Consider the following 23,066-nt stretch of genomic DNA (forward strand, 5'->3'; position numbering starts at 1 on the left):
GAATAATGTGCCAGTGTCACATCATGGTTAAGAGTTGAGGCCTCTAATCTGGAGAGCCGGGTTTGATTCCCTACGTCTCCTCCACAGGCAGCCAGCTGGGTGACCTTGGGCCAGTCCCAGTTCTCTCAGAGCTCTCTCAGCCCCACCTACCTCACAGGCCGTCTGTTGTGGGGAGAGGACGGGAAGGCAATTGTAAGCTGCTTTGAGACTCCTTCGGGTAATTAAAAAGTGGGTAACAAAAAAACAGTTATTCTTCTTTTTACTCCTCTTCAAAGTATTGCTAGATTCCACACTGAAGGAAGAAAGGGCCGGTCAGCAGGGCCTAAATCAACTGTGGCTGTCAAAGAGCCGTGTTGATGAACAAACACCCCACCACTCCCTCTAGTTAGATTCAGGTGGATATCCGTGTTGGTCTGAAGTAGCACAACAAAATGTGAGTCCAATGGCACCTTTAAGACCAACAAAGATTCATTCAAGGCATGAGCTTTCGAGTACAGGCACATTTCCTCAGACGATGGAACAAAAATCATAAGAGTACACATAAAAGGAGAAAGTAAGTTAGCAGCAAATTAGTGCATGCCCATGAAAGCCTACGCCTTGAATAAATCTTAGTTGGTCTTAAAGGTGCCACTGGACCCAAATTTTGTTGCCTGTCAGGTTAATTAGCCACGGGTGTCGTTTCTGCCACGGGGAGACAGTGGCTAAATCCCATGAATTAACTTCTCTTCTTAAGCAGTCATGAATCACCTCTGCTGACAGCCAAGGGCTTTCTTTGTGTGTCAGGAAGAAGCAAACATGCAGGCTGATATCCAAGGCAACCCATTGAAAGGCAAAAGGGGAAAGTGGAGTCTCTATCACTGCCTGAGGCATGAAACCGGACCTGGAAGTACTGAGCACTTCTGCACGGGGGTTGCAGTGTGGTGTGTGTGTCCACTGATTAGCATAGTGGTTAAGAGTGCAGACTTCTAATGTGGTGAGCCGGGTTTGATTCCCTGCTCCTCCTCCACATGCAGCCAGCTGGGTGGCCTTGGGCTCACCATATCACTGATAAAGCTGTTCTGGTCAAGCAGTAATATCAGGGCTCTCTCATCCTAGTCTACCTCTCAGGGAGTCTGTTGTGGGGACTCCTTCTGTTAGATAAAAGTTTTATTTCTTCTCCTTCTCCTTCTCCTTCTCCTTCTCCTTCTCCTTCTCCTTCTCCTTCTCCTCCTCCTCCTCCTCCTCCATTCTGTTGGACTCCCACCTCCTGAGCTTCTGAGGGTAGACAGCACAGTCAAGTTGCGTGACCTATAGCAACCTGGTAGGGTTTTCAAGGGTCTTCAAGGCAAGGGACATTCAGAGGTGGTGGCCATGGCCTGCCTCTGCATAGTAACCCTGCACTTTCTTGGTGTTCTCCCATACAAGTATAAACATGGCTGACTCTGCTTAGCTTCCAAGATGTGATGCAGTGGGGCTTCCATGGGCCATCTGGATCAGGGCAAGCATACTCTGGATCACCTTCCTACCAAAATTACTGAAGAATTGCTGACTTCGTTTATTATATATCTAATTATTACAAACCTTCTCTTATCTGTAGATGATATTCCCTTCTCAAAGACCAAGGCAAGTGTGTGGGAACTCTTCAGAGCAAGAGAGAATTGGGCAAAGCATACTCTTCAATACTACTGCATCTCCTAACTGTGTCGTCCCTTCCAGCTTTCGCTCGCTAGAAATACTCAACTCCCAAGGCAGTTCTTAGCTCGGGGGGTCCCCAACCAGGTGCCCGTGGGTGCCACAGCACCTGCAAACACCTTTCCTGAACCTAGGCTTGCCAGCTCTGGGTTGGGAAATACCTGGAGATTTTGGAGGGTGGAGCCTGAGGAGGGCAGAAGGGATTTCAAAGGAGCATAATTCCATGGTCTCTGCCTTCCAAAGCAGCCATTTTCCTTAGGGAGTGGGGACGGACAGACAGATCTCTATTGCCTGGGGATCAGCTGTAATCTCTGGAGTTCTCCAGGTACCACGGGAGGTTGGCTACCGTAGTTCTGGCTCCATTCTCACCTTGTGGACTGGTTTGTTGGTGGCAGGAAGATTTGCTGTTTCATAACTTATACGCAATTTTTTTGTAGAACTAATGTTATGTCATTCTTTTAAAGCAATTGTAAGTCAGTAGCAAGCAGAGAAAAGAAGATTTTCCCCCCACTTGATTTTTATCCCCCACTTTTCTGTACCCCATGGAGTCTCAAAGCAGCTTCCTCTCCCCGCAATAGACATCCTGTGAGGTAGGTGGGGCTGAGAGAGTCCTGATGTTACTGCTCTGTGAGATCAGCATTATCAGAACTGTGGTGAGCCTGCACGAGGAGGAGGAGTGGGCAATCCAACCCAGTTCTCCAGATTAGAAGCCACCACTCTTAACAGCACCCAAATGAAATAAATATATGCTTTCCATCTCAGTCATGACTTTACTGTATTACCAGGTTTAACAGCTCCCAGGGAACAGAGAAATGCTTTCACATGCAATTAATCTCTAGAGGCAGTCACAGGCTAATTCTTCTCCAACGCCCAATAACAGGGCACCCGTGATAACAGCAAAAACAAGCAGAAGTCTCCTGGTACCTGAAAGCCTAACTTATAGGATTCGCTGGCAGGGGCTCATGGGAATTGTAGTTCATGGACATCTGGAGGGCCGCAGTTTGACTACCCCAGGCATAAGCTTTAATACATTAGGATCAGATGCATGGGGGTTTGATCTGGCTATAATTCTTCTGTCTTTCATCAACATGGACCTCTAGTTGACCCACAATATGAGAACAGAGGCCCATCCTGGCACAAAGACATTTTGTAAGATAACAGAGTTGGTAACATATAGGCTGAGTTCCCATGACGGAAAACGATCACAAATTAAAATAATCAGTTCTAATCATAGATGGCAATTGACATGACAGAGATCCTCTTCAGAGCTGATCAGGTTTTCCCAACCGGGGTTTCATGAAACCCTGAGGTTTCTTGATGGCCTTGGAAGGGTTTCCCAAATGGGTGGGAATTATTATTTTTTTATTTGTTAAACATTTATCATGTGATATGACCATACATGGTCACGTTGACCCATGCCTCCCCCTCCCAAAATTGCCAATGGTGAGCCTGGAGAGGGTGGGAAGGGGGTCCAGGTGGGCGTGTCCACATCTATGCTTCCCAACCATATCCTGCATGATCTCACCACTTCTGAGGTTTCTCAAAACCCGAAGAGTATTTCAAGAGTTTCTCAATGTTAAAAAAGTTTAGACATTTGTGTAGACCAGAGCTGTCTCCTGGGGACTCCCAGTAGTGATAGAGGTGCAAATCTAAGACCCAGCCTACACCTGTACTTGAATGAAGCTCAGGGAATAAAATGCTGCACTAGCAGAGTTTACTGGACCACTTCAAACTTCAGGTGAGAGATCATGTTTCTGAAAGCAACTGTATTTCAGCAAAAATCCGAAGAGAACATGCCACCATCAGTCAGAAGGTTTCAAAGTCCATTCTACCCCTTCAGCACTCTGTCCCCTCACTCTGCAGCATCTGCAACCAAAGTCTCAGGGGCTAGCTGCACACAACAAGAATGTTATTATGGCTTAGGGTTCAGCCTAATACTTCCACGAGGTATTGTTTCAGGATGAGAACAGCTTGTCGGAGAAATTCCACACCTCCAAGAATGGCAGCCCAAGTAGCGGCATGCAAAAGTGAACGCAAGCCCTACTCTGAGGAGACCCCATCGAGCAGACATACCCACAGGAACCATGTCCTGGTACTGAGCCCTGTTGACTGCATTGAACGTACTCGATGGCCTTGGCAGAACTGGAGGTCCGGAATGACGAGCATCTTCTCCAACCTGAAAGCAAAAACATGTCCCCATAAATAAAACATCACGTATCAGCAAGTCCTTCCCAATACAACTAATATCTGCAGCTATGGGGCTTCCCCAAAACGCATGGAAAACTTCCCCGTTTGTCCATGGACCCACTGTGTAGATGGTTTGATCCACACTCTAGGGCTTGGTTCAGAATCTGATATAACAATGAGGAAAACGTGCAACCTAAAATGTTTATTCTGAAGACTATGTGCTGTGATAAGTAGTTAAAATGCCAGGCTGGCACTGGGATTCAAATCCATGTTCTGTTGTAAGGCTCTCTCTCTCATGTATTGCTTTGCCTGATTCATCCAGCCTAATCTAATTCAAAGGGCTATTTACTGTGAGGATGAAAAGGTGAATAGAGGAAACAACCAAATTCCTTAAAAGAGAAGCAAAATAAAACTCTTGGATCCGGTACATTATGAGCAAGGCTTCTCTGCATAAATTAAGACTTCCTCATCTCCCCCCCTCCCCCCCCCCCCGGCTGCAATCTTTTGTTTCTTTGGAAACGGTATGCCCTGGGGACCCCAAAGTACCCTATGTGGGGTCAAAGTGTGGGGCTGCAGTGAGAGGGGAGTCGGTGAAAGCCACCTTTCCACTGCAACCATTTAGGATCCAAGGCACTCCGAATAAATTTTCTGCAATGGATTTTCAGCAAAATGTATGAAAAGAGGTACATCAGTTCATCAAATACGTGTTTTCTAAAAACTGGCATGCTTCCTCTTCTGAAAATTCCGAATATCAGTGAGAAGGATTCTCACAAAGAAAGAATTTAAAAGGTTACTCCAAGTTGTAACAGCATGGATGTGAGATGTATAGCATTCGCAGGGTAACTTAAGAAAAACCTGATTTTACCTGGTTATTATTTAAAAGTTTGTCTTATACTGATAAAGCAGCACGGCCAAGTAGAACTGCAGGAACAGCAAACAACTTCAGCTTAACATTTTAAGCTCTTCCTGCACATTTGGGATCACAGCTGAGCTCACAACTGATTTACGGACGATTGAGACTGGATTCCCTGGAGAAAAATGGCTGCTTTAGGGGGTGGACCCTCCAAATTCTACCCTACCCAGGCTCAGCCCCAAATCTTCAATAAGAACTAGCAACCCTAAGAATGGGGTTCCCTGGAGATCCCCCTCAGCCAGGCACTGATTAGACCCAGGCCATGAACTCCCCTATACGGGCTGTATAGAAGAAGAGCTGGTTTTTTATACTCCACTTTTCACTACCCAAAGGAATCCCAAAGTGGTTTACAAGCACCTTTCCTTTCCTTTCCCTACAATAGACACCCTGTTAGGTAGGTGAGGCTGAGAGAGCTCTAAGAGAACTGTGATAAAAGTGCAAAACAGGAATGTGTGTTGACCCCCTCTTGTTCATTACATTACTGATGTGGTAGAAACACTAGAGAAGAAAAAGAAGAAGAGTTGGTTCTTATATGCCGCTTTTCCCTACCCAAAGGAGGCTCAAAGGGGCTTACAGTCGCCTTCCCTTTCCTCTCCCCACAACAGACACCCTGTGAGGGAGGTAAGGCTGAGAGAGCCCTGATATTACTGAAGAAGAAGAAGAGTTGGTTCTTATATGCCGCTTTTCCCTACCCGAAGGAGGCTCAAAGGGGCTTACAGTCGCCTTCCCATTCCTCTCCCCACAACAGACACCCTGTGAGGTGGGTGAGGCTGAGAGAGCCCTGATATCACTGCTCAGCCAGAACAGTTTTATCAGTGCCGTGGTGAGCCCAAGGTCACCCAGCTGGTTGCATGTGGGGGAGTGCAGAATCGAACCTGGCATGCCAGATTAGAAGTCCGCACTCCTAACCACTACACCAAACTGGTCACCCAGTTTATGCCCCCCAGTATTTGTCAGACTGTTCTCTTGTATGCTGACAACATGGCGCTGATATCAATGACTGGAATAGGGCTAAAGAGACTTTGGATAACCTAGGTTTATACTGTAAGGATCAGGGCCTGTCTACAAATCATCTTAAAACCAAGGTGATGGTTTTCAGGAGAATACCAACCCAAATTGCCTGGAATATCCTGGGTACCCGAACAGAAAAATGTAGTTAATATCTAGGAATAACATTCAGTGAAACATTACCATGGAGGGTACATTTGTCAAATTTGAGCTGCAATGAGGAGTATGGGGGCTATTGCAAAATTCTTTTTCTCAAGAGGGGATTGTTTGGTTGATCCTGCCATTAAACTATTTGGCAGTAAAGTAATAACCTCCATGCTTTATGGAGCAGATATCTGGGGCGGGAAGAAATCCAAACGCTTTTCATAAGGAGGATTTTAGTACTCCCCTAAGGGTCCCAGTGGCCCTTATAGGGGGTGAATTGGGACTTCCAACTATAAGGGAACAGATCAACCTAATTACTCGGAAATACTGGCTGAAATGCACGTGTAAGCTAACCTCGGATAGTGATGAAACTTACTCAGTGCACATTAGCAGTCTGGTTTCACAATATCTAATCATAGATGACCTGATTAGATTTGGAAGCTCCGGAAAGGAGCTCCGGAAATGGATCTACCAGATGGACGCAGCACGAGATGGGGAGATAGCTGCGCATTCTAGAGCTGTCTCTCTATTTAAATATTTTAAGAAAACTCATTGTAGATCCTCATATTTGGAGAGTCTACCCTCCCTAGCTCTGAGGATGGCCTTTACTCATCTAAGATGTCAATCGTTACCATTGGCAGTACATAGTGTCCTGTTCTCCTCTCTCCCTGTATCTGAATGCACTTGTATATGTGATAAGGGAGTGGCTGAGGACCTTATGCACGAGGTCAGCAGTTTTCAACTGCTGTCGCTCTGCGACCCCTACAGCAAGGGTGGCAGCGGCAGTGTGCTTTCATAGAATACACTCTGTCCATCCTGAGAATGGCCAGCATCTTATAGCTTCTACCAGCATTGAGATCCAGGGCTGATTATGCAGCTTGCAATACGTACAGGGGCAGACGGCCATGCTGACCCTGCAGGCCTTAGTGAAGCATGAACCAGCACAAATATTCACTTCAATTTTTCTCTTAAGATTAATCTGAGAAACCCCCAAACACCGCTGATGCCACCAATTTCCCTTGGCTGTTATAGCCTAGTACATTATGTTTTGTTTGTCACAGAACCATTACTTCTGCAATTCCCTGGCTCCTTTGTATCTCTGTTGCATGAACTTCAGCTTTCTAGCAGGTCATCATTTTATGATCGTTTTATTCTGGCCCCATCCACCACCAGAACAAGAGGTTATATTCCTAATAAATGCCTTCTTTAAGAGGAAGCAAGTATTGTCAAACAAGCCTGCCTTGCAGCTAGCTGAAGCCAAAGCCAGTTTCCTCCGTTCTTCGATGTAGAAAAATTACTGAAGAAGAAAAGAGAGGAAAGAATCTCTCTTCTGGAACTTATGCAAAGAAAGGGAAGCCTGAATATTGTTATTTTCTTGTTCTGCTTTCCCCCTCATTAGAAAATAAATCATTTTAGGGCTTTTATCCAGTGAGATCAATGGGACTGAATAAGCTAGTTTACAATAGTGGTGCCAGTCCAATTAAACAAAACAAAAACAAAAAATTATTTTCAGTTTAAAACCTGATGCCTTGCAAGAAGATTTCAGGGTATTAATAGGTCACCATCATTTTGAACTAGATGTTCTGTGTCAGCATTTTACTTCTCTATAAACATAGTTGTTGTTTTTTCTAAGCAAACTGACTCCTCGGCCTTAAAGGAAAAGGAACAAAAAAATATCAGAGGGCATACATAGATTTGCTTACTGGACAGAAAGTGGAGTTGTAATAACCCTGGGCCCATAGAGATGTTTAAAACCAATCAGTATGATCCAGGGCCTGGGGACCAAGCCCTATGAAGAAAGGCTGAGGGACTTGGGAATGTTCAGCCTGGAGAAGAGGAGGTTGACAGGGGCCATCTCTTTAGATCTCTTTCAGGATCTAAAAGTTTGTCACTTGGAGGAGGGCAGGGAAAGGTTCCTGTTGGCACCAGAGGACAGGACATGCAGTAATGGGTTTAAACTACGTGTTAGAATGGTACTGGCTAGATATCAGGAAAAATTTGTTCACAGTCAAAGTAATTCAACAGTAGAATCGGCTGCCTAATCGGTTCACCCCCCCCCCTTTTACTGGCAGTCTTCAAGAAGCTGTTGGACAGATACTTATTCTGGAAGCTTTAGGCTGATCCTGGACTGAGCAGGGGGTGGGACTAGATGGCCATAGGATTCTACACTATAGAAATATGTGCCTGTTTAAGAGCTATTTAGGTTATCAAAAAGGATTCAGGGGCTACATGGGTTTTGCCAGAATGTCACACGTGGGCCTCTTGCTTTCTTCGTGCCCCACTCCCACTCCTTTTTTGAAGGAGAAGGAGGAGAGTTGGTTCTTATATGCCACATTTCTCTACCTGAAGGAGTCTCAAAGCGGCTTACAGTCGCCTTCCCTTTCCTCTCCCCACAAGAGACACCCTGTGAGGGAGGTGAGGCTGAGAGAGCCCTGAGATTACTGAAGAAGAAGAAGAGTTGGTTCTCATATGCCGCTTTTCTCTACCCAAAGGAGTCTCAAAGCGGCTTACATCCGTCTTCCCTTTCTTCTCCCCACAACAGACATGCTGTGAGGTGGGTGAGGCTGAGAGAGCCCTGATATTCCTGCTCAAACAGCCTTATCAGTGCTGTGGTGAGCCCAAAGTCACCCAGCTGGCTGCATGTGGGGGAGCACGGAATCAAATCCCATTTGCCAGATAAGAAGTCCGCATTCCTAACCACCACACCAAGCTGGCATGGAACCCAAACAGCTGCCAGAGCTTGGAAGCGATCAAAAGGCATCAGGTGTAAAAGACAGGCTGCTTGTGTTACTGTTGATCCATTGTGCCAATCTACCTTCCAGGGCCCTCCAGTGGCACAAATGGGAACCGATCAGTGGATAGTAAGAACTGAAATGTCCCTTGTTGAACGCAGGGTATGTCTGGCTGGACGTTGCATTTCATCTTCAAGAGGCTTTCCATGTTTAATCCCCATGTCGTTTCATTGAATGTAAAATCACAAATTACAATATTTGTTTAAAATTCAAAGGTTTAAAAGTTGCAAGTTTGAAAAAATAATAGTTAAAAAGTGGCACAGCTAAATTTGAGTCCAATGGCACCTTTAACACCAACAAAAATTTATGGTGTGAGCTTTCGGGTGAGTTAAAAAGTGGGTTTGGGGCAGGAATCCTAAACAAGAAAAAGAAAGAAAAATAATGCTGTTTGAACTGTACTGAGCCCTTATTAACTACCTAGCACTTCCAAAGAAAGGAGCCCCACCGAGGCAATTCCTATATAAATGGAATTTAAAATGTAAATAAGAATAGATAGTAGTGCTAGTTTATAAAACTTAATAATGGCTTTAAAAAATGAATGTTTAAGGGAGGGGAAAATCTCCCACCCCCCTCCGCCCAATTCCCACAGGGATCTTTTTCAAGCTGGATGCCTCAGCTCACAAGGTCAGGCAGAGGATACTCAAACTCCAACACAACACAGTTTTCAGCTTCCCCTCTGATAGTTCCCAATGTTGGCTGTCTACCCAGAACTCCAAACTTGCCAGGGATAAGATTAGTTAAAACAGAATCAAGTGAAATCATAGCACTCATGAAGCAAAGCACGGCTGCAAGGCTGCTCTCAGCTCGCCTGCTCTGGATTCCACTGGGCCAAGAAATGGAAGCAAAGCAAGACGTCTGGGAGCGATCGGGCTGCAGGCCTTCTTTTTTGTCACTTTGTCCCACCTGAGTCAGCCAGCAACTGCAGTTCTAGGGCAGACATCCCTGGCACGGTGCCAATGAGAACAGAGTGCCCACCAAGTAGTTTGGGAAGGTGGATGGTACCAGGTGGAGCTTTTGACCAGCAAAGCTGCTGATTGGCCACTGAAGATTTGATTGGCTGTGCAGATGTTTAAAGAGGTTGCTTTGGCAGCAGCTGCCACCACAGCTCAAGGATCTTCTCTGTGGCTGAAGTTAAGCTGTGGCGGTCATATTATTATTATTATTATTATTATTATTATTATTATTATTATTATTATTATTATTATTATTATTTAGATTTAGATTTATTTCCCGCCACTCCCCATAGGCTCATGGCGGGTCACAATAGACCTATCCCCATTAAAATACCCATTAAAAGACTTTAAAAACAATCCCAACATGGCGGAAGCTCTCATTATTCCCACCCCTGCTATCAGAGGGCAGGGAGGGTGGGGAGGAGATCTAACTTACTAGGTCCGGGGGGGGGGGGGAATGCTGGCACTCATTCGCTGATCCCAGCCTCAACCAAAAACCTGGCGGAAGAGCTCCATCTTGCAGGCCCTGCGGAAAGCTGGTAAATCCTGCAGGGCCCGCAGCTCACCCGGGAGCTCATTCCACCAGGTAGGGGCCAGGACCGAAAAGGCCCTGGCCCTGGTCGAGGCCAAGCACGCTTCTCTAGGGCCAGGAACGATCAGATTCTCCCCCACTGAGCGTAAAGCCCTGCGGGGGGTTTAGGGCGGTAGGGCGGTAGGTGGTCTGGATCCGCCTCCTGTGCCAGCCATTTTATGACAGCCATTATGTGGCTTCGTTCACCACACTGGGTCAGATGTCCAAAGTTGCCTGCAGGTCAAAAAGGTTTGGGGCACGTGTTCTAGTGTTTATATATTTTGCATCGGTGACACTAGTGATCTGCACTAGTGTCGGTGACACTGGACACTTAGGTAGGTTGCAGATGGTTGGGAAGCATCACTGTGGACAAGCCCACCTGGGCCCCCTCCCCTTCCCAATCTCTCCAGGCCCTTCATTGGCCATTTTCAGAGGAGGAGCGGGTCGACGAGACCATGTACGGTCATATCACCCGATAAATATTTAACAAAATTTAAAAAATAGATAAAAAATTAACTAACTCCCAACCATTCAGGAAACCCTTGTCATGAAAACCTAGTTAAGAAAGCCTGCCTTATGGAGTCACCATTGAGGGGGCTGCTTTTGGGAGGGACTTTCTGCTGGTGCACCTGAGCCCAGGCTGCTGCTTCATGGGGTACTCCCAGCCATTCAGGTGGTATTCTGTCAGACAGCACTATACGCCACTGACTGCCAACCAATTCAGATGGCAGTGCCTAGGCGAGGTTAACGGTGCAAAGAATTTATGTATTGGTTTGACGATTTCTACACCGCTCCCCCCTGCAAACAGGCTCGGGATGGTTTACAAGAAATAATAATGTAGATAAAACCCATACCCCTTCCTCTACCCTCTTAAATGCCTCCACCAGGCTAGCTGGACTGGCAGAATCTAAAACAAGAGCGGAGGAGGCCAAGGGGGGAGGAGGAAGGCCTGTGTCATTATCAGACAGTCCTGACCTCCGCCATACAGCTGGCGGAAGACAGCCATTTTGTCAACCCTGTGGAATTTTGGCAGCTCCATCAGGGCCTGGAGTTCAGCTGATTCCACCAGGTTGGAGCCAGGACGAAAAAGTCCCTGGCTCTGCTTGAGGTCAGGGGAATGCCTTCGGGTATTCCAGGGATTAACAACAAGTATGTATTTGCAAAGCACAATGCTTTCCAGGGAACATACTGGGGAAGGCGGCCCCTTAAGTATGCAGGGCCCCGACCGTGTAGGGCCTTAAAGGTCAATACCAGGACCTTGAATCTTTGGAAACAAATCCAATGAAAATGTGTCATCTATGCTCTCTGAGACGCAGTGTTGTGCAAGGGACAGAGTATTTGAGTCGGCCTCAAGAATCAATCACTTGTTCGGTCTCGAAGCGCAACGGCTGGCGGCGAAGCCAGTCTCTCAGCCTTAACCCAAAAAGCACAATACATTATGCAGGGAAACACCCCTTGCGTTTCCGCACCTTATCAAGCACCACGTTATTTTTTCAAAGTGTAAAGGAGTGCCCTCCAATCTAATGATGCAACAGCAAAAAAACAATTAGACGAATGATAAAATAATGAACCCCGTGGGAGGGACATGGAGAACCGGATGATCCGGTAGACCTGATGAACTGAAACACACGTCAGGAGGCCATGGCTGGCTTACCTCACCGGCACTGTGGCTGCGCTGTCGTGTCAGATGCTGCCGGTGGACCAGCACGCTTGTGGGCCGGCTGCTCTGCAGAGGAAGCCGTGGGTCGATGAATGTAGTGGTGCGGGAATTGTGGTCGACAAAGAAAGCCTGGGGCACCAAGAAAGACAAGAAAAAAAGAAAGCACAGGGTTATTTGCTAGTCCACATTGGTGCTTGTAGTCAACTGCTAACTTGCACGTCTTCCTGCAAGGCCACAGGTGGCTAGAGGCCCAGGAAGTCTGAGTTCTGATAAAGGCAACTTTGCAACACAAACAGGAAACTCTGACCTTTCTCTCTCATGTTTCTTCTCTCCCCCCCTCCCCCCATTTGTAATGCAAGATTACAAGAGGGGGCGGGACACACGTGAGATGGGTCCAATTTAGCCAGACCTCATCAGAACATAAGAAGAATACTGTTGGGTCAGACCAATAGTCCATCTAGTCCAGCATCTGGTCTCACACTGTGGCCAACCAGTTCCTCTGGACAGCTGACAACAAGGCAGAGTGGTTGAGTCTATCCTAAGAACAGCAGAAGAGCACCATTGGAGCAGACCAGTGGTCCATCTAGTCCAGCATCATGTCTCACACAGTGGTCAACCAGCTCCTCTGGACAGCGAACAACAGGACAGAGAGGCTGAGGCCTTCCCCTGACATTACCTTCTGGCTCTGATATTCAGAACCTTACTGCCCTTGAATCTGAAGGTTCTCCTCCATCACCATGGCTAGTGGCCACTGAAAGACTTAACCTCCATTAACCTAAGAACATAAGAAGAGCCCTGCTGGATCAGACCTCTGGACAGCCCACAACGGGGCACAGAAGTTGAGGCCTTCCCTGCTTGTTAGCTCCTGGCTCTGGGATTCAGGAGATTAGTGCCTCTGAATGTGGGACTGGGGAAATGTCCTGCAGGTGCTGGAAAAGAATTATGGAGCAGAGTTCTGAGGGAAGGATGGAGAAAGCAAAAGTGTTGGGATTTCATATATGTCGCAAAACAGCCACTCAAACCTTTGGCTCCTTCCAGTGCCTCTGAAGAAATGAGCCGTGGTTCACAGAAGTTCGTACTGCGCCCCGGATTTTGTTAGTTTTAAACATGCTACTTGGGCTCTTGCTCTTACATAGTTTTAAAAAGAGAAAGGTGGCAATGATGACGTCCTGACTTATGCGTAACCCATAACCTGAAAGGAGCAGAGGGGGATAGGCACTGTGTGTGACCGGAGAGGGGGGCATCACTGCAGTGACTCACAAAATCTCCTCACCTGCCACAAATGTTGTTGGTCTCGAAATTGTTCCTGGACTCCGCTACAGGCACGCTAAGCAGGCACCTATCTTGACCTACTTGAAGAACTGAGTGGTGACTCACGAAAGCTCCTCCTCCCCTGCCTCAGATTTTGTTAGCCTTTAAGGTTCCCCTGGACTCTGGTTCTTTTCTACCGCTACAGAGAGACTAATGCAGCTGTCCATCTTGATCTCAGGCTGCACAGTTTCACTTCTATCTGAATCCGATGACACTAGCGTATACTATTTTGAAAAATAAGAACCTACTCAGGATTTCTTTTTTCATACTGACTGTATAATTACAACCACAAATGGATGAGTGCGCATGTGAAACATCTGATTACAGTCCCACGGCACAATGTGATTACAGGTTGAAGCAGGCCTGGTGCGCTCTTGAGCAGGGCTATTCTAGGTAAGCCGACCAAAAGGCGAAGGAGAGAAAAATAATCTCTGGATGCCAAAGGGTATGCTGCCAAAAGGCAGATGCTTCAGAAGCAGCATCTCCATGACCTAGTTACTGTCAGGATTGTAGAATCTCTGTCATAAATTAGCCTGAGTTCCTCCATGTCAGTTATACTGCTTGATTGGGCCTGGCGCCTGCTAGCCCCGGCCTTGTAGTTTGTAAGCAATAAAATAGAATAGTGATGTTATGTTAACCTTATCTTGTTATGGGCTCACAGGGTTGTTGTCACCTCTCTCAAGGATGGGAGTTTGGAATCCTGTTTTTGTTTCACATATGTCTTTCCTCACTAACCCCCCTCCTTGGGAACTGTCAAGTTTTGGGCGGGAGAAATGTATTGATAAGCTGAGGCAAATCTGGCTTCGAGTCAGATTTGACTTTCAGTCCAATGCGTATAGTGCTAATCAATAAAACTATTTTCTTTTGGAATAAGTTTTGTTGTGAGTTTCCTGTGCGTCTGACATCAAGTCAAATCTCACAACTCCTTTCACCTGCAAAATGCAGGGCGAGGGACATACTTTTTCCGAGCAGGGAGAGGGCCTGGATTGGGACCTCTCCCAGGGCGACGGCGCTGGTGCTGGGCCGCACAGCTCGGGCATGATGCGGGCACTCTCGGGGACAACCCCAGGGCCCGAGGAATTTTTGGAACGACACGTCACCCAGCGCAGGCGATTGTCAAAATACGACCGCCCTACTGGGGACGAACGGTGGCCGGAGCACCTGGGACTGCCTAGCTACGCGCTGGAGCCTGTGGGTGAGACACAGGACTTGCAGTACAAGCTGGACAGGGTGACTAACTGGCTGCAGAATCTTTCGGGTCGGCTGGATCCGGAGGAGAAACGCCGAACACAACGCCTGCTAAAGGAAGTGCTCGGGGGTGGTGCGCACGATACCAGTCTGCGAAGAGCGAGCGGTGGGCTTGCACTGCGGGAACACGGCATGGCGGACACGCAAGCAGCGGTGGATGCTGAGGCGGTGGCCAGGGCCAGAGCACAGCTAGAGATCGAGGAGGAGGCGGCGGCTCGGGCGAGAGCGCAGAGGGAAGGAGAAGACGAGGACGAGGAGCGAGAGGACGACGGCGGCGCGGGTGGCGATGGTGCCGGAGGGGACGGCGCGGATGGCGGCGAGGGAGCAGCAGCAGCGGCAGCGGCGGCGGCGGCAGACGTTGCGGGAGCCGAGGCGGCGGCAGCAGCAGCGGCGCGCGAAGCAGCGGTGGCGGCCGCGCGGGCAGCAGAGGCGGCGCGGGTAGCAGAACGAGCAAGAGTGGCAGCGGGGCTAGGACGAGGCATCGGCCGTGGCGCAAGACCTCTGGCCCAGGCCCCGGCACCTGCGGATTGGGGCCCAGGGCGCCTACCCGCCCACCTCCGTGGAGTGGAGTTGCGGAACACCTATAAATTCAAGGCTAAATTTGCTGGGGACCCCTCCGATTTCCCTACATTTCTGGTGCACCTTCAGGCCTACATGATGGACATGGGGTTCACTTTCCAGGACGACGCTGAGCGGGTGCGTTTCCTGGGTCAAGCCCTAGAAGGCAAAGCTGCCAAATGGTTCGTGGACTTGTACCGCTACCACCCCCAGGCCATCCGCGACTACAACCACTTTATGCGGGCCCTGCGCCAGATGTACGTGGAGCCGTTCGAACGGGAGACTGCGGAGAAAAAACTCAGGGCCCACCGGCAAGGGAAGTTGTCAGTGGTCGAGTACGCCAGGGAATTTAAAGAGCTGGCTTCCTCTGTACCGGACTGGACAGAACCCCAACGCGTGCTGGCGTTTGTGGGGGGCCTCAATCCTACCCTGGCAGATAAATGCCTCCTCCTGGAAGACCCGCTCACCGTCGAGGGGTGGGTCCAACTGGCTGGAGAGATGGAAAATCGATTGGAGCGAGCCTCGATGGTTCAGGTTTTGGCAGGCAAAACCGTGGCGAAAACTTCCACCCCGGCGAAAGCCAAGCCCCGAGCCAAGTTGGAGCCGTCTGAGCGCACCCGGCGCATGGAAAAGGGGCTGTGCCTGGGCTGCGGCCAAGCGGGGCACTTCCTCGCACACTGCCCGAAGAAAGCGGCGTCGACCCCTAGGGCCGTGAGCAGCCCTCCGCCGAAAGCCCAGCCTGCCAAGAAATCCACTCCGAAGAAAAGCGCCAAGTCTCTGCTGGTGCCCGTGACTGCCGTGCCGGCAGTGGACGACTCGGAGGAGGGAAGCGAGCTGGAGGACGAGGATCAAGCTGAGGAGCAGTCGGGAAACGAGGACGGTCTGCTGTAAAGGCGCCCCGCCAGCAGGCCGCCAACAGGGGCAAACGCGTGGTGAGTGATTCCCCCTTGCTACTCCTACCTGCCAATCTCTCCAACCCCAAGTCCGGGAAAACAGTGGGAGTCCGGTGTATCGTGGACTCGGGGTGTACCCAATCCCTAGTGAGCCCGGCACTGGCCGAGACTTTGGGGGTGGGAAAGGTGCCACTGAAGGAACCCTTGCCAATCACCCAATTAGACGGGAAATGTGCTCCCGGAGGGGAAGCCACGGCAAAGACGCGCCCCATGGACTTGGACATAAAAAAACATTGGGAGCGAATCCAACCTTTGGTAGCCCCTCACTCGGCTTTCCCTTGCGTGTTAGGGTTGGATTGGCTGAAGGAACATGACCCCCTAGTGAAATGGAAAGAAGGGACTGTGGAATTTACCTCTCCCGCCTGCGAGCAGCACGCTCGACCGCGGGATCCTCCAAGTGCGGGGATTGTGGCCGCTTTGGGATCAGGGGGGGCAGCGCTCCCTCCCGAGTATCGGGACTTTGCTGATGTGTTCGCGGAGGTGGAGTGCAACCAACTTCCCCCCCACCGTAAAACTGACTGTGCCATCGAATTAAAGAAAGGGGAACCTCTCCCCAAAGCCAAACTTTATTCCATGAGCCCGCGGGAGATGGCGGAGCTTAGGGAATTTTTGGACAAAAACCTGGCGAGGGGTTTTATTAGACCGGCCACATCTTCCTTGGCAGCCCCGGTCCTTTTCGTAAAAAAGAAGGACGGTTCACTGCGCTTGTGTACTGACTACCGTGGGTTGAATGCGGTTTCCACCTGCAACGCCTACCCGCTCCCCCTGATAAAAGACTTATTGGGCCACCTGGGGAAGGCGCGGATCTTCACGAAACTGGATTTGAGGGAAGCCTATTACCGAGTCCGGATCAAAAAGGGGCACGAATATTTAACGGCTTTTAATACTCCCCTAGGGCAGTTTGAGTACACTGTAATGCCGTTCGGCCTCGCCGGCGCTCCGGGCGTGTTCATGAATATGATAAATGAAATTATGCATGATTTGTTGTACCAGGGGGTGTTGGTGTACATTGATGATATTCTTGTGTATTCAGAGAATGCTGAGAGTCACGCGGACCTGGTCCGCGAAGTGCTCAGCCGCTTGCGGAAGCACCAATTGTTTGCTAAACTGTCTAAATGTGAGTTCCACCGCGATGCGGTGGAGTTTTTGGGTTTCCGAGTCTCCCAGGCTGGGATTGAGATGGACCCTGGCAAGGTGCGTGACTTGCTAGCTTGGGAACCTCCCCGCACCAGGAAGCAGTTGCAAAGCTTCCTGGGGTTCGCTAATTTTTACAGGACTTTTATCCCCAACTTTGCCAAGGTGGCGTTGCCCCTCACTGATTTGCTGAAAACCAAACAAGGGGGTAAAACGGCGAGCCGCCCGGGGGCGCCCCTGCTTTGGACCCCCCCCTGTCAAGACGCTTTTGACAAACTAAAATCGCTGTTTACATCCGAACCCGTACTGGCCCATGCTGACCCTTCTAAGCAATTTACTGTACAAGTAGACTCCTCGGACGTAGCAATGGGGGCCGTGATCCTCCAAGAGGGGGAGGACGGGAAATTACACCCGCTGGCCTATCTTTCAAAGAAATTTTCGGGGGCAGAACGAAACTGGGCAATTTGGGAAAAAGAAGCCGCTGCTGTAAAATTGGCCCTTTCCACCTGGAGGCATTGGCTGGAGGGATCCGCGATCCCGTTTGTAGTCTGGACGGATCATAAAAACCTTCAAGCACTCAAGCAGCCCCGCTCGCTTTCCGCCAAGCAGATGAGATGGGCGGAGTTTTTTGCCCGTTTCAACTTCTCCCTAAAGCATCTGCCAGGCAAAATGAACTTTTTGGCAGACGCATTGTCACGCCTGCCCCAGTATAACAGCAAACGAGACCCATTGGTAGATACCGTTTTCACCCCCGCCCAACTGGGGATGGCCGCCGTGACGCGTAGCCACACAAAGACTGTTACGCCCATCCCAGGGGGCTGGGTCCAGAAGGAGATGTCACAAGATCCGGAGTTTTGCTCCCTCCGCCCCGATCTGACGGAGAAGGGGGGGCTCTTTTTTAAGGGCGAGAGACTCTTTGTCCCTGTTTCGGTCAGGGGAAAAGTTTTGAAACTTTGCCACGATGCAAAAACTGCTGGACATTTTGGTTTTGTGAAAACTCTGCACCTAGTCAGGAGACAGTATTGGTGGCCATCTCTGCGCAAAGATGTGGAAAAATATGTACAGGGGTGCCCCATTTGTATTGCCTCAAAACCAGCTGGGGGCAAGAAAAAGGGGCTATTACAGCCGCAGCCCACCCCCTCTCGTCCATGGTCAGATGTTACTATGGACTTTATCACAGACCTCCCTCCCAGCCACGGGAACACCGTAATATGGGTAGTAGTGGATGCTTTCTCTAAACAGGCTCACTTCATTCCCTGCACGGGTGTGCCTTCAGCACCTAAATTGGATTCTCTTTTCATTAAACACGTGGTACGTCTGCACGGGATCCCGACACGTGTTCTGACGGATCGGGGCCCCCAGTTCGTTTCCAAGTTTTGGAGGGAACTCTTAAGACTATTGGGAGTGGAGCAAGCCCTTACTTCGGGCTATCACCCTGAATCAAATGGCCAGACCGAAAGGGTAAACCAAATCCTGGAACAATATTTGCGTTGTTTTATCAATCACCAGCAGGATAATTGGGTCTCCTTATTGCCACTCGCTGAATTCGCCTACAACAATGGGGCCCACGCCTCAACAGGGGTATCACCCTTCAAGGTGGTGTATGGAACTGATTTGGTGGCAGCCCCCACCTGGGAGCTCAGCTCCACTGAGGCTCCTGACATAAATAAATGGGCAGCAACCATCAGTACAGGTTGGCCAGAAATTGTTGCTAGCCTCAAGGAGGCAAAACAAGCCTATAAAGCTCAAGCAGATAAAAAGAGAGTACCTGCACCTGAATGGAAAGTGGGAGACCTGGCCTATTTGTCTACTAAGAACCTGAGGTGCCAACAGAAATCCAAAAAGCTTGGCCCAAAATATGTGGGACCATTTAAAGTGGTAAAACTGATTAACAATGTGACTGTTGAGTTAGCTTTACCAAAGACTTATAGGAATGTACATTCGTTTTTTCATTCCAGCCTGCTGCGAAGAGCTCCGGCCCCGGACGAGTGGCACCCTCCCCCAGCTACGCCTGTGCCAATTTACATCGACAAAGACACCCACTATGAAGTCAACCAAATTTTAGACTCTCGTTTGCATAAGGGTCGCCTTCAATATCTGGTCGATTGGAAAGATTTCCCCTCTGGGGACAAAGAGTGGGTTGAGGCTGGGAATGTGAAAGCACCCCGCCTTCTTCGGGCTTTCCACCGAGCATTCCCTGATTGTCCTCGTCCGGTAGATGCCGGCTAGGTGGGGGAGTGAAGTTAGTTTTAATGCGGAGGGATGTCAGGATTGTAGAATCTCTGTCATAAATTAGCCTGAGTTCCTCCATGTCAGTTATACTGCTTGATTGGGCCTGGCGCCTGCTAGCCCCGGCCTTGTAGTTTGTAAGCAATAAAATAGAATAGTGATGTTATGTTAACCTTATCTTGTTATGGGCTCACAGGGTTGTTGTCACCTCTCTCAAGGATGGGAGTTTGGAATCCTGTTTTTGTTTCACATATGTCTTTCCTCACTAACCCCCCTCCTTGGGAACTGTCAAGTTTTGGGCGGGAGAAATGTATTGATAAGCTGAGGCAAATCTGGCTTCGAGTCAGATTTGACTTTCAGTCCAATGCGTATAGTGCTAATCAATAAAACTATTTTCTTTTGGAATAAGTTTTGTTGTGAGTTTCCTGTGCGTCTGACAGTTACCTAAGCCAGAAAAGCCTCAGTCAGACTAGAGTTCTTTTTGTCTGCAGTCAGATCTCCCAAACCCATTCTGCTGGGGAGGACATCATGTTTTTAATTCTAGTGGAACTTACTTTGAGGTTACACATTCTTAGGAGGGTAGCCTTTAAATGCATATGACCGAGGTTCCTAAAGCGGATGCACATTTAAGAACATACGGAAATATTTCAGAAACCTGCCGTTTGATATTTACGGAAACAACTTACAAGCAAGTATTTATAACAAACAGGAACAGCAATTGGACAGAACAACCTTGTAGTGTTTTCTTCAGCTGAAATAGTCAAATCCCGGCCTCTTACAATCTAAAATAAGCCTTGGGGTGGATGGGAAATACAATTAAGCAAGGAAGGAAAGGAAGGCATATGGTCAGTGCCGTTACAGGTATTTAAAACCTTATTACGGTGGAGAATGGCAAAGCTCACCTGGAAAAGGTAAGTCTGAGGATGGACTGGAAGGAAGAGAAAGGCAGTACTTATATGTGTGTTCAAGAAGAGGGTTCCGTGCCTAGTGAGCAGCCAAGATCCTAAAATTTTGCCTTGAGAAAAGATTGTCTAGCTGGCCCATCTTGTCAAGCAGGGGTGAGCAAAGCTGAAATTCCTACTGTTCCACGCAGCAGTTTAAAGTTCTAAAGAAAGGCCTGTCCTGGACCAAACCAATCACTTTAGCTGAGGCACCCATGTACTCAAGGTGGATGCATAAGTTGACCCATTGGAAAGGTGAACCTGGCACTTCCTTTTTTATTCTGGCACCCTAAAGCAACATCACAGTCTTGGAAGTGAGCAGGAAGGGTGGCATTCTTCCAGAAGATGACAGAAGAAGCTTTTTCATTGTCTGGACCCTTATTACAGAACAGTGGTCTTCGCCCTTTTCAGACCCAGAACTCTCCCTTAGCCAAGGCAACAAAAAGGGAAGCAGCCTGGCAGGAAGTCACTTGACATCACAATCATGTGACCGGAAGAGGTAATGCCAAAACCCCACCTGTCACCTTTCTCCCCAGTCGGGACACAAATTGGTTTACATCTTCCTCATCTCCTCCATTTTATCCACACAACAATCCTGTGAGGAAGGTTAAGATGAGCGGGTGTGGTTGGCCCAAGATCACTCTGCTCAACTCAACATGTGCGTGGAGAGAGACAGGACACACAATATGGGCTGAAGACAGATTCAGGTGGGAAGGACACTGGATATAGAGGGCATTGCAAATAGCATTTGCTTAGGACTTGAGGAGAATCAATGGGTGAACTTGAGGTAAACGGCGGCGTTGCTTTCACCCTATCTACTTAGTCTGGAATTCTCCCCTTAGGTTAGTTGATGCTCACAGATGACGTTGCTGGCAAATTATGGCACGCCTGCATATTCTCATTATCTTTATTAAGGCCTTTCTTCTGGCAACGTAGCACCTTTAAGGCCAACAAAGTTTAATTCTGGGTGTGAGCTTTCAGGGACACCGTTCCACACAAAAGCCTATCCCCGGAATTAAACAAGGTGCTGCCGGTCTCAAACATTGTTCTGTTGCTTCAGACCAACACAGCTACTCACCTTCATAAAGCACAGGAGCAGCTCCGCACTGTCCAAAGCTTATGGTCAAAGAGCAATTGTGATTTCTGTCCATTAAATGTTTCTCCTGCTTCCGGTTTTATCCAGTTTTATTATTAATTATAGATATCTTGTACCTCTGGCCAGCAATGATATTCCTGAATCAATGCTTGATTGGGGGGGGGGGGGAGAGGGGTTGGTCAGAATTACACTGACCCATGGGTATTTCTAGCACAGTGGCCAACCTCCAGGTGGCATCTGGAGATCTCTTAGAATAACTCCTGATCCCCAGGCAACAGAGGTCGGCTGCTCTGGGAGCAAGGTTGCCAACCTTCAGGCGGCAGCTGGAGATCTTCCACAATTACAGCTAGGGTTGTGCGCTTCGGCTCGGCCGCCTCAGTGATCACTGAAGCCCAAAGAGGCGTGTAGGGGGCCAGAGCTGTGGCACGGAGAGGAGGGCTGGCAGTGGTGTGCCAGCTGGCAGCCACACAGAGGCGCAGAGCTCTGCGCCTGCGTGTGGCCGCTGGCTGGTGCACTGCGACCCCTCCTCTCCGCACCGCTGGCCACCTTGGGATTTAGTGATTGCCGAGGCGACCGAACCGAGCCAAGGCGCACACCTGTAATTACAACTGCTCTGCAGACAACAGAAGCCCATTCCCTGAGGTCCCTCCAAACCCCAACCTTTACCCTCTCCAGGCTCCACCCCCCCCCAATTTCCGGGTATTTCCCAATCCAGGACTGGAGGACGGACTCCACAGCATTATACCCTGAGGACATCCCTCCCTTCCCAAGGCTGCACCCCCATACCTCCAGAAAATGCCCAACCTTAGCTTTTAACTCCATCTGGGAATCTCTGCTCAGCTTCTTCGGGGTGGACCTCATTCATTTTTGTCATCAAACCAATTAATCCCAGCCCAGTCATCCAATTAACTTCAAACTCTCTGGGCTTAATTGCTGTACGAATCAGTCGCTGAACGCCTGTTATCTCATGTTGCCTACCGCATTTAGAAGAGAGCGCCGCCACCCCCCCCCCGGAGGCTGATAATTTAATCAGCTGAACCTTAATCAAGCGTACAAATGGAAAGATAAATATAGAGCAACTCTGTCCTACAAGGAAACATGCGTTTTCCGTATGAGCGCTTCTTCCTAAGCGCTTACCAAAAAAGAAAAAAGAAAAAGAAAGGTTCTTGCACAGCAGTTTAACAAAGCATACAGCACTCATTTATGCAATGAGCAAACAGGAAAGATGCTCAAGGACTACACTAATTGAATGCCATCACGACTCGTTCACCATGCATGCTCTGGGGCCAGCTGACAGCAGCCTACTGGATAGTGAAACCCAGAATGGCCACCTGGAAGCTTCAGTAAAGACCAGAGAGATAGCTGGGGGCTTTGAAGCCCTGGGCAAAGCTGGACAGTGGCACCGCAGCTGTCAACCAAACGGGAACCAGCCTCATTTTATAGAATCCAGCCAGCCTAATTTTATACAAACGCCCACCACAGGCAACTCGGCAAGGGTGTAGCCTGGACATTTGAGAGCTGGGCACGGGAACTGGGTATTTTGGTTTGGACAAGCTTGAGAGTTTCCCCAGATGGATCATGTATCTGTTCAAACAGGGTTTCCTGTTTAAAGACTCCCATGGCCATTGCAAAATCAAACCTCTCTCGCGCACATTCTCTGTGGTGGAATCTGCCACAGCAGCAAATGAACGCTTTGT

The 23,066-nt window shown here is 48.9% G+C and overlaps 1 protein-coding gene and 1 long non-coding RNA gene across 2 annotated transcripts in view; one reads left to right on the forward strand and one right to left on the reverse strand.

Annotated features, from left to right (window-relative positions):
- The window catches only part of HECW2 (HECT, C2 and WW domain containing E3 ubiquitin protein ligase 2), a 249,813-nt gene that overhangs the window by 55,724 nt on the left and 171,023 nt on the right, over window positions 1-23,066 (reverse strand). Inside the window, 2 exon segments of the mRNA XM_077319283.1 lie at window positions 3,745-3,847; window positions 11,894-12,028. Of these exon segments, the coding sequence (XP_077175398.1) occupies window positions 3,745-3,847; window positions 11,894-12,028 (238 nt within the window).
- Window positions 15,862-19,740, forward strand: LOC143828579 (uncharacterized). The gene is made up of 2 exons (XR_013227739.1): window positions 15,862-15,948; window positions 19,062-19,740. It is a non-coding gene; the product is annotated as an uncharacterized LOC143828579 (long non-coding RNA).

Source organism: Paroedura picta, chromosome 2 (assembly GCF_049243985.1).
Source record: "Paroedura picta isolate Pp20150507F chromosome 2, Ppicta_v3.0, whole genome shotgun sequence".
NCBI lineage: Eukaryota > Metazoa > Chordata > Lepidosauria > Squamata > Gekkonidae > Paroedura > Paroedura picta.